At 33.0% G+C, this 12539-nt stretch overlaps 1 protein-coding gene and 1 non-coding gene across 2 annotated transcripts; both read left to right on the top strand.

Moving 5' to 3' along the window:
- The first annotated feature begins 6127 nt into the window (after nucleotides 1–6127).
- Nucleotides 6128–8136, top strand: LOC142618874 (putative pectinesterase/pectinesterase inhibitor 41). The gene is made up of 2 exons (XM_075791914.1): nucleotides 6128–7113; nucleotides 7327–8136. The coding sequence occupies exons 1-2, from the start codon at nucleotides 6165–6167 to the stop codon at nucleotides 8016–8018; spliced, it is 1641 nt and encodes a 546-aa protein (XP_075648029.1). The 5' UTR covers nucleotides 6128–6164; the 3' UTR covers nucleotides 8019–8136.
- A 3020-nt stretch (nucleotides 8137–11156) lies between these two features.
- Nucleotides 11157–11238, top strand: TRNAS-GCU (transfer RNA serine (anticodon GCU)). Its single transcript has one exon. It is a non-coding gene; the product is annotated as a tRNA-Ser (tRNA).
- The last annotated feature ends 1301 nt before the right edge of the window (nucleotides 11239–12539 follow it).

Below are 12539 nucleotides of genomic sequence, written 5' to 3'. Positions count from 1 at the left end.
CAACGGTTAGATTTTCAAAATATGTAGCAATATTAATTTTTTTAGTAAGAGTTGTAGCCTTGTGCTACAACTTAGTTTGTAGCCAAATTTATGTCCTTAAATTTTAGTTCCCTTAACAATATATTAGGTTCATACATTAAAAAAAAATTTCATGTAACTAAAATTTTAAAAGAGATGTAGTTTGCAACATTGATAATTAGACTATGATGTAATGGCAAAATAAAAAAATTCGTAGATGAAAATTGTAAGACTTTATGTGTTTGCATGTGTTTGTGTGTGTGTGTTTTGCCGTCAATATATGAAGTTATTTTTTATTAGATTTTGTATAATTTAAGTTTCTTAATGACCAATCTCAAAAGAATTTCTGGAGCCGCCACTGGTTATGTATGGTTTTTTTTTTTTTTAATTAACAGCTTTCTTAATTAGAGCATTAGCATCAATTATGCTATAAAAAAAAATTTATTTTGATTTATCAAAAAGTTACTTTATCCATCTTAAAATATAATTTTACAATTTACTTACACCACATCTCTTACTTTTAACACACCACCATTAAAATAACCTAAAATAAGATCAAAATTTTATTGAAAAAAAAAAAAAAAAACTCAACCAGAGTAGAACACATGTTAAAGAAGAAAAAAGAAAAAAAAAATCAACCACAGTATGAGAGACATGACATGTGAGATGAGAGATAAAATGAAAAGAAAGAGTAAAAAAATTATAGAACATATTACCATACATTTCTATTTAGTAGAAGTGCATTGTTCCAAATGTTGATGTAGGGGTGTTTTTGATCTTTGGTGTAATAAATGCTAAAAAATTTAGCATTTAGCACACCAAATGCTACAATTTAAGTATAACTATGCTATTATCAACCTCCTATATATAAGTAAATAAGCTATTCAATTTTTTTTTTTTTTTTTGTTGAGATTTTACTTGAATTACAACTAATTACAATAGTTGGCTGTGGTAATTATGCTTTTTTTTTTTTTTTATAATTACTTTTTTAAGGTTATGTATAATTCCAACGCATAAAATCAACTGATTAAGAAATTACCAAGAATTTTGTAACTTAATTGGACTAGTCTTACCCTGTACAGAAATTAAACCCAATAGATAATAAAAATAATAATAAATAGTAAATACACATAGATATGTTCAAGCAACCCAAGAGAACATTTGCACTGAAAAACTCCACTAATTAAAATCCACACACAGATGTTTAACTCTGATTACCAAAAATCAAAACTAGGAGCAACAAGCATCCTATTTTACACTCCCAACAAAACAGAGCAAAGTGTAACCCGAAAAAAGGAAAAAAAAAAATCTCAAAATCAAATCTTGTGTGCTTCCACTTTCCAAAAAAAAAAAAAAGCTTATCTAAATTAGAAGTCTACTCCTTTATCAACTCCTAAGTTCAGAGCCAAAAAGCCCCAAATTTCTACTACTTTCCCATAGTTTCTCAGCTCCCAAACAGAACATTATATAATATAATATATATATATAAAACAAAAAATCTTATAACTCAAACCCCAAAATTAAAAATTAAAAATATATAAAGTAAAACCTGTTGAGTTAATCAGAAACATGTTATCATATAAATTTATATAAGGTAGATCAATTTAACGTCATTTTTTTCTGCCATTCTATTCTATTTGAGATCATAATCACCTTAAACCCAAAATTTGGAAAAAAATTACTGTTAGTCGAAATCCTAAACCCAAAATTGAAACCCTAAACCTAAAATCAAAACCCTAAACCTAAAATCGAAACCCTCCAATCACAAAATCGAAACCCTAAACCTAAAATCAAAACCCTAAACCAAAAATCGAAACCCTAAAACAAAAATGGAAACCCTAAAACAAAAATCAAAACAATCAATTTAAAAAACTTACTGTTAGTTGGCCCTGTCAGTGTCTTGAGTGAGATTGAGAGTTGGAGAGAGAGAGGGAGACCAAGGCAGCGCCGGTGTGTACGATCGGTGGTGGAGATTCGGTGTCTTAGGGGTTTTTTTTTTTAATTTTTTTGAGGGTAAGGCTTTTTGCCACCGCCTCGGACTTCAGTGTGGGTGAGGGTGGAGGCGGTGCCACGGCGCTTGGTCTGGAGGTCAGTAACGATGCCTTGGTGAACGACGGCGTGGGCAGTGTCGGGTGGGGCGGACTTGAGTTCGAGTTGGGTCTTGAGGGAAGCAGATTTTTTCTTTCTAATTTATAGTAGGGTTTTTAGCCCCGTTTTTAAAACGCAGCTTCAAGGTTAACTATGGCCGCGTTTTTCAATAAATGCGGCTTTAGGACAGACCTAGAGCCGCGTTTTTAAAACACGGCTTCAAGACATATATTAAAAAAAAAAATTCAGATGAGTTTGAAGCCGCGTTTTTAAAACGCAACTTCAGCTCATTCTAGAAAAACGCAGCTGGAGAACCAAAAAACGCAACTACAGACTTGAGCTTGGGCTGCGTTCAACCCACGCGGCCATAAATCAGGTGCTGTGGGTGTGTTTCTCAGAAACGCGGCCCAACTAGGGTCTTAGGCCGCATTTTTGCAAACGCGGCTGAAAAAAACGCGGCCTAAGACCCGCGTGTTTTGTAGTGAATATAAGATGTCTCTCTTACATCTTTATATATGTAAATATGAAACTAGTAGGATTTGATTGATACCACCTAAACCTTAATCACCCAAACTTGCAAGGCTCAAGTCAACTAACTTGGGCACTACTCATTTCATTCATGAGCTAGGGCATTTGGCTCGATTGAAACCAACTTATTTTCAAAAAACAAATGATCACACCGACACCACTACATGTCATCCACAGGAGCTTTCAATATGTAACTGAATACTTCCAAACGGCGTATCCACATAGTAATGAAATGTCACACCACATTGACTCACCTGTCATAGCATGGCAAACCCTAAGCCAAAGGCAAAGTGAAATTGAACTCCTCCAGAGGCAAACCTAGGTCGGCAGTCACTAACAGTCTGATTAGAGAGCAAATTAATTATGGGCAACTAGTTAGGTGAAATCTCCATGAAAATAGACCACAGCACTACACAATTCGTATCACAGGTGAGATTTGGGCAGCACCAACGAGGTTAACCTTCACATAGGATAAAGACTATAAGAATGTTATTCTTAAGGTAGATTCTCTTTTAAGTCACCATTATTTACATAATGAGCTAATGTCTTTACCATGGGAGAGACATTAACTGTAAGAGAAAGGATTCACATACCGGTAACAGGATATACCTCCACATATCTTTGCATTTGATTGTAAAAACATATTTGTTAGGGGCTAGCTAATACTTCGTGGTCAGACATTTTTTGAGAAGTAAACTTTTGTGTAGACCAGCTAGCAACACACAGAAGGAACCAAGGATTCTAATTCTACAATGAGTAACCCATTTTTATTGCATCATATCTTCTGTGGTTGTAATGCCCTTAACATCTACATATACATTCATATATATATCTAAACGTTACTGCATATACATATATAGATACGTTGAATAATTCTAGCTTTTATTCAAGTAAAAAAGAAAGAGACTTGTGACTCAATGTGACAAACAAGTTGGGCCAGGGCAGCTTGATACATTTGGAAGCCTAAGGTAAAAATTGATTATCCTGTATTAGATGCAAAATTACTACTAATTAATATGGAACTACGTATAATTTTTTTCTTTTTTTAAAAATTTTATAAACAGAAACAATTTGACAAAAATTTTCATACTTATTGATATGGCAGATTAATAGTAATAAGTAAAAAAACAGTGTTAGTAGTAGATTTAGATGAGAAATGATAAAAGTTTGCTAACTCAACTCTTATTATTATTCTTTTTTTTAGAAGTGCAACATTCACAATATTTTTTACAACATATCATAGGTTTTTAAGTTATTTTTTGTTTTCTATTTGAAAATATTATTATAGTTATTTTTTTGCCATCAATAACAACTTACTATTTAACATTAGTTGTAAATGTGTTGTGAAAAATATTGTAGATATTGCATTTTTCTCTATTTTTTATTTGTTTTTCATTTAATAAAAATATATTATTTTATTTATTGATTATAAATAACCTTATTAGTTAAAATTTGGAGGCCTTTTTTTTACTTGAGGCCTTAAGCGACCGCATTTTTTTGCTCTACCATTCAGCCAGAATGACAATCATGCATTGTTTTTGTTTCTTTAGCTAGAACTATTAATGTGATAGCTCTAACTCATACAAGTCAAATCTATAATTGTGGCGCGGGACCATAAAGAGAAAAAGCGTGAATGAATTCACGGGTGAGTTCTATCATCTATGGATCTCAAAAATTTAAACAATTCTCATAATAAATAAATATATTTTAAAAAAACATCCACCATGTTAACATTGCCTTTCAAGATTGCTTTATCCGAAATACATGTGAAATTAGGTTCTCACATGCATAAATTTAAGCATATCCTTCCCATATACTTGTTAGTGCCTTTTATTTTTATAGGAAACTATGGATTTATCACAAATCAAAATATGATTAGAACTTAGAGCCAACGGTAACAAACTTTAAACATGTAGTTCCCATGTACTTGTTTGTTGTTAGTGTATGTTATTTTTTTATTAACAACTGTACTATGGAATCACAAGTCGAAATATAGTTAAGAGCCCAACGAATCTATTCTATTTTTTAAACAATTAAACCCAAGGACACAAGATTAATTTTAAATCTAAAATGGACTGACTGGTGACTAGAACTCCCATTTTATATTTGAGTGGCCCAGCATCACTAGACCAACCATTTGTTTTTAGGCTAAGCTATTTGCAAATTGCATTTTTTTTTTTTAATAAACATGGTATTCAGACTTTTTTGATTATTTAGTTATTTTCTCAAATGTATGTGGTTTTTTTATTTTATACATACAAAGTTCTTACAAAAAAGAATATCTTGAAAATAACCTCAAGATATTGACAAAAAATTTCGAATCAAAATTTTATGAATGTTACCAGATTTCAAGAATCACCTATCACCATTGAGGTTCATTTCTTTTTATATATTGAAAGGAAAGGTCAACTGCGATGTGACGCAGATTTTGCAAGTGCAAGTAGCACCAAAATGGGATTTTCCTTTATGAAATTAGTTTGGTAATTGAGATTAGGGTGTCAAAAGATAAAAATGTCAGGGCCGGTCACCGACCGCACACTATGGCAAATGACACAAAACTCAGTGTGCAAACAACACTAAATTGTCGAGGAATATTTATAGTGGATTCATTAAAATAAGATTTGCAGTACAGCTTTTTGTAGCTCCCGTGGGATAGTGTGAGGCTGACTTCACAAATCACAGGCACCACATACCCTCTTCAACTTTCTAGAAAAATCATACAATTAATGGGCACGACACAACTTCTATCATTTGCCAAAATGGCAGTGTGTGTAAGTGGTTCGAAAATAGAACCATTTATGTTAGTACTCATAGATTTATGTGACAGTGATTCTCAATTACTCACAAATTGTTATCTTAGATTCTGCCAATAACAAAGTGGAATGGATACACTCATCATTAAAAAAAAATAAAAAAATAGAATAGATACAACATTTTCATATGAATAGACAGGTCAGCGTGTTTGATATTGTTATTTAAACAACAGTTAGTTTTTAGTATTTAAACATTACGGTATGTATTCTTACAACATTTTTTTACTTACAACTTAAACAACAATACTAGACATCTCTTACCAGGAGTTTTGTGTGGCATTCATAAAATTCCACAAGGGTTATGTGTGACACGACTAATAAGTTACACATAAAATAATACCACAAAAAGAATAAGTATTACACTTAAAACTTAAATGGGATTTCATAAAGGAGAAATCATAAAAAGATTTTGTTTACTTTCTCCAAAATTTAATGAAAAATCTTTTTAACTTGAAATGAATCTATTTCATGATTTAGATTAAATATTACAAACTAAAATTTTATCTATTTATTACAATAATATTTATTTTATTTTATTTTGCATTTAAAGTGGGCTTAGAGAGGATGGTTGGTTGTGATAATAGGCATGTTGAAAACAGTAAACGAATTGTGAAAACTGACTTGACTTTCCCCTCTTCCACTATATATATTAGCCTAATGAGCTAACTAAACCAATCATTCACATTCCTCAAACTCAGATTCCCCTAGTCCACAACAATGACTTCTTCTAATAAGCTCTTGTTCTCTCTCATTCTCGTTCTTTCTTTTCTTAGCTCTCCATCTTTTGCTGATGACCCTCTGAACACTCCTGTCTCTTCAGGAACCATTTGCAAGTCTACCCCAGACCCTTCTTATTGCAAATCTGTGCTGCCTAATAACCACACAGCCAATGTCTATGACTATGGCAGGTTTTCTGTCCATAAATCACTATCCCAATCCTACAAGTTTCTTAAACTAGTGGATAAGTACCTTAGACACAGTTCCACTTTGTCAAGAACTGCAATCCTTGCTCTTAAGGATTGTTATTCACTTGCTCAGCTGAACATAAACTTCTTATCAAGCTCTTTTGATACCGTGAGTAACACTAATGACACTCTATCTAGCTCCAAAGCTGAGGACATCCAAACCTTGCTTAGTGCCATTTTAACCAACCAAGATACTTGCTTGGATGGCCTTAAAGCCACAGCTTCAGCTTGGAGTGTGAAAAATGGTCTCTCAGTTCCACTCTCTAACGACACTAAATTGTACAGTGTCTCTCTAGCTCTCTTTACCAAAGGTTGGGTTCCAAGAAAGAAGAAGGGGACATGGCACCCAAAGAAGAAACATATCAATAAGGCAGTGATTTATGAGTCAATGAGTCGGAGAAAACTCGTTCAGATAGGTAAGGATGAAGAGGTTCTGGTAAGAGAAGTGGTGGTTGTGAACAAAAATGGAAGTGGGAATTTCACCACCATCAATGATGCCATTAATGCGGCACCAAATAACTCTGCTGCTAGTGATGGATACTTCTTGATTTATGTCACTGCTGGTGTTTACCAAGAGTACTTGTCAATTGCAACAAACAAGCCTTATTTGTTGATGATTGGAGATGGTGTTAATCAAACAATAATCACAGGCAACCGAAGCGTGGTAGATGGGTGGACAACTATGAGCTCTGCAACTTTCAGTAAGTACCAAGTATCAAAAACTTGAATTACTTATACACCATATTCTACACACTATAGCTTAACTTTTCAAATTTTGAAATCAAACATATATACACCAAATTTCAGTGATAAAAATTAAAAAGTATAACTTACTCTAAATTTTATGATATTATCAACACTTGTCATCAATGTTTTAGGATGTTAATAAGTTTTACATCAATGTTGCATTGCAGCTGTGAGGGGACAGGGGTTTATGGCAATGAACATTACTTTCCGTAATACAGCAGGAGCAATCAAGCAGCAAGCAGTTGCTGTACTTAACATGGCTGATTTGTCCACATTTTATAGCTGCAGCTTTGAAGCGTACCAAGACACCTTATTTGCACATTCCCTAAGGCAATTCTATAGAGATTGTGATGTATATGGGACAGTAGATTTCATATTTGGGAACGCTGCTGCTGTTTTCCAAAACAACAATTTCTATGCCCGGTTGCCAGTTAAAGGACAATTCAATCCCATCACTGCTCAAGGCCGAACAGACCCGAATCAAAACACGGGTATTTCAATCCATAATTGTACAATTAGAGCTGCAGATGATTTGGCTTCAAGCAATTTCCCAGTGAAGACATATCTAGGGAGGCCATGGAAGCAGTATTCTAGGACCGTTTATGTTCAATCTTTCATGGATAGTTTGGTAGAACCTGCTGGTTGGCATTATTGGAATGGAGATTTTGGGCTAGACACATTATATTATGCTGAGTATAACAATAGAGGCCCTGGTTCCAACACTACAACAAGAGTTACATGGCCTGGATACCATGTGATTAATGCTACAGATGCTGCTAATTTTACTGTTTCCAACTTCTTGCTTGGGGATCATTGGTTGCCTCAAACTGGAGTGCCTTACAATGGTGGCTTAATATGAGCAACCCTTTGGATATAGCTAGTTTCATGTCATTTACTTAGTGAGTTACAATGTCTGTAATGCCCAATCTTTCCAACACAAAGTTGGTTATGTATTTTGGAAAGTATTCATAGCAAAACCACGTGTCAGTATATAAAACCATGATCTTCCTCCATCAAAAAAATAAAAAGAATTTCCTTAAAAAATAAAAATAAAAATATGACCTTCCTTTTTATGGTAATAATCTATTGTATTTTAGCAGTTATTATGCTTAAGAAAATGTATTTAAAAAAAATTATATTAATTAGTAGTAGCATTGCCATTCAGACTTTGATTCAAGACCAAAAATGCCCATAAGTTAGGTCAAATAGATAAAGGTCGGTGTTGATTCTCTTACAAGGTCCGAGGAATTAAAGCCGTGCACGTCTATATAATAATATATTAAAACAAAAACTCGATGGAGAATTAAATTAGTTTTTTTTTTTTAATAAGTCTAATCACATAGCAAATTCCATACAAATATTTATAACTTGTGATTGGTATACAAAAAAAGTAAAAATAATAGTAGTACTAATCACAATATGTTACCTCAACATATTGTGAAAAAAAAAAAATTATATATATATTTTTTGTGTCTAAGCATTATTGTTTAATTATACTATATTTTTTACCAAGTATTTTAATTACATTCTAATTTGATGTCAAGTACCTTTAAATTTTACATGCACTCTAATTTTGTGTTATCTCATTACGTTTTTAAATATTTTTAAGTGTCTATAGTAAATTCATGCATATAAATTTATAAAGTATTATAAAAAAAAATAAAAAATAAAAAAAAACTCAACTAGAGTTTATAATGCTTATATTTGTTTTTTTGATAATACCCAATCTTCATTAAACAACAAGAGAAGCAGCATCTTTTCTCAATTGCTTAACAACAGCAAGAGGAAGAGAGTATTTGTTACAATATCCAAAAAACCTATGAGCAGCAGCAAATTTAGTAAGGGAACGTGCAACACAGTTATCATCTTTGCTAATCCAACTAAAAACACATTGGACAAAACCTTTGCTGAGTTCAAACACTAACAAAATGATGTAAATAGACCACTCAGTAGAGGATAACCTGAATTTAAAGCATCAATACATTGCCTAGAATCTTTTTCAACAATAATATTCTTAAGTTCCTCAGAGCGTGCAATCTGTAATGCCCAAAGAAAAGCTGCAGCTTTGGCCTATAGAGGGCTAGACAAGACATTCTATTTTGTCCAAGTACCTCACCAAAAGCATTTCGAGCTACTATAGCCAAAGTAGTGAAGGTATTTGTGACAATAGCATCAACATTGAGCCTGACTAGTGACTACATTTGACGGAGGAGAGAGCCATTTACAAACTTGATCTAGGTCTTGTTCTTGGGGGTGTACAATTTCTGTAATCAAAGAATACTCAATAGCCTTGTTGCAAATGTTTTGGATGATGACTGGTAGATTAACCTTTTCCCTTTGAAGTGCATTTTTAAGATTCCAAATGGCCTCAAGAGGAATGGCCATAAGTAAGGAGCATTGATTGGCCTCCTCCTTGGATTGGTAAAGCTAAGCTAGAAGATCCACCACCAAATTAATGATATCTACATGGTTGTTTATATCTAGATTGTCACTTCTAATTCCCAAGGGGCCTCCAATCCATATAGCTCTTTTGCCACATGACAATATAAGAACAAATGAGAATAGTCCTCTACACAAGCATTACATAAGCTGCAAGATTTGTTAGTAGCCCCAATTCTCTATCCTAGCTTCTCCTTTGGGTAGTTATACAGATTTTACAATATATACATATGTATATACAAAAGTTAGTGGTCATAAATTAGTTATAATCCTTTGAATACGAGTCTTTTCATTAACAACCATGAGCCACTCCTTTCCACTTCTCCAAAAAAAAGACAACACCCCTCATTGCTGTGCTTTATTGTTGTTGATGATCCAATCTAATCTTATGCAATATAGAGTACTTTGAACGCCAAATTAATTAATTCATGTTTTGTCTAAAGCAAAAGAAGAACATTTTAATATTCTCACGTTTGCAATCTTATAAGAATAAAATCTTCTGCATTCGTGTGGGGGAATGGTCCCAGAAAAAAGTTGGAGGCCAATAGTCCTTTGCAAGTCTGATTTAAATTGGGAAAATGAATCATCAACCAAATGTGGCTCTAAAAAGATAGGGAAACAGTGTATTATTTTTAATTTCCACTAAGTAGTCATGACTCTACTATAGTCTATAGACTTTGTAGACAGATAACATAAAAAAGATTGACATGATGTTTAATGGTATTAGGGATGGCAACTGATAAGTATAGAGTAAAGGTGGTAGAGAAAAGTCAGCTCATATGTATTGTCGACTCTTATTCCCTCTTTAATATGGAAAAAACTTACACGGGATATAAAATTAAATGATAAAGATGAGAGAGAAAATAGAAGGGTGCCGTAAGAGTCCTGAGATAGAATAAGACAAGTGTTTTGAAGATAATAAAAAAGTATTTATAAAAATAAATAAATTTTAAATATGATATGTATACAAAATTAAATTATATATATACACACTCTACAACCTAAGCATAGTGGGATGGGACGTGCAAAATCTCTTCTTCTTTTTTCTTTTTTTCTTTTTTTTCTTGCCTAAGCATGGTGGAATGGGATGTGTAAAATCTCTCTTTGCTCTATCTTCTCTTCGAAGTAAGGAGAAACCCTCATGCGACAGTGTAGTCGACGGGTCTAGATATTTTTGCCATTTCAATTAGTACAATTTTTTTTTTTTTATAAACTTTTTTGAGAAACAAAGACACACCCAATGGGGGAGGGAATGACTACAATCTTTTAGATTTGTCTGTCCGTTTCATTTCTTTTTTTTGGGCTTTGGGTGTTAGAGAAAGAGACCGAGTAGTTAAGCTTGGGCTTTATGGTTTCTCTTTCATAGGCCCAGACAAATTGGACTATGAAATGCTGTGTTGCAGCCGGTTGCCTTAGCCCAATAGACCCACCCATTTGTTAGACTGGGAGTTAACAGTGAACACCTCCCTTGGGCTTTTATTAAATGATTGTCAAGCTGGGAAAATATTCTATAGTACATGTTTAAGTAATTATGATTTCACTACGTGACAACTGTGTAGTCGCTTTGGCCGAGTGGTTAAGGCGTGTGCCTGCTAAGTACATGGGGTTTCCCCGCGAGAGTTCGAATCTCTCAGGCGACGAATTTTTTTGCACAAAATCAATTAGGTGTTTATTTTTTATAGAAACTATACAGCACCGCGGGCGCAAATTCCAAACTTGTTTTATAGTATATCACTATGAATTATTATGCCTACACTGTCGGTCAGATTTAAATTAAAATTTCATTTTGATGGATCGAGTTCAATGTTTTCAGCTACCTCAATAATGTTGCATATGCATTTTCCCATCAGTTTCCTACCCCAAACTATAAGCAATTTTAATTTGCATTGGAATTGGCCAATGAGAAATTTGAGGAAATGTTTCTTCCTAATCAGATCCGAAATTATTTTTAATATATATATCAGCATGAATTATGCCTAGAATTTCAGTTTCAATATAAAATTTTCGTTTTTGATGTTTTAACTACTATTAAATATCACATATAATATGTATATTTCAAGTTAGGGATCCAACCCAGTAGTTCAACTTCAATGTTCTCATATTTCTCTATAATATTGTTGCATATTCCTATCAGTTTCCTTCCCACCCCACCACCCCCAAACTTTAAGCAAATTTAATTTGCATTGGAATTGGCCACAACTTTTGACTTACTAATGATTGAATTTGTTGAAATGGATGATGGTCTCCATTTCACATTAACACGCACAAGAAAAATGAATTAAGGGTGCTCTCTAGATGGTGAGTTTGGTCCTCTAAAAGATTTAAATCTAAGTTTAAATGTCTTATTCAAATGGTTGATAATAGTTTTACAAATTCTTAAAAAAGATAGTTCAATGATAATAATAGTCTTTGTAATATTTCATATTTGTGGTTGGATCTTTATTTTTACCTTCACACTGTCCACCTGTTAAAAAAGAAAAAAAAAGTGTTTACAAAATCCTTGATCTAATTACATCTACGCCTTACAAAATCTTAGAAGTAATAGTTAAATAATAATTATTATCTTTGTAGTATGTTATATTTATAAAAAAAAAAAAAAAAAAAAAAAGTTTACAAAATCCCCGATCTAATTACATACATACCTAACAAAAGCATTAGCATTTAGCACGATTGTTTATTTTCAATGGTGCACCCGTCTCAAGAAGTCAAGATAGATTTATTTTCATATGATGAATTAATCTCATTGAAAAAAGTATCACTTTTCACTTGCCCTTTTAGACTTAAGAGACCATTCCTCCCTCACTTCCCACTTTCCCCCACAACTTTCTTCACCAGATAGGCCTAAGTATCCCACCAAATCCTGTAGATCTGCATCAAAAGTAACTATTATCTAATATGAGTTCGATCACAAAAATCAAGATTCCTAGTCTCTCTTTGTGGA

The sequence above is a fragment of the Castanea sativa genome, chromosome 12 (genome assembly GCF_040712315.1).
Source record: "Castanea sativa cultivar Marrone di Chiusa Pesio chromosome 12, ASM4071231v1".
Taxonomy (NCBI): Eukaryota; Viridiplantae; Streptophyta; class Magnoliopsida; order Fagales; family Fagaceae; genus Castanea; species Castanea sativa.
The sequence above is the reverse complement of the archived record's forward strand: the minus strand, read 5'-3'. Positions and strand labels throughout refer to the sequence as shown.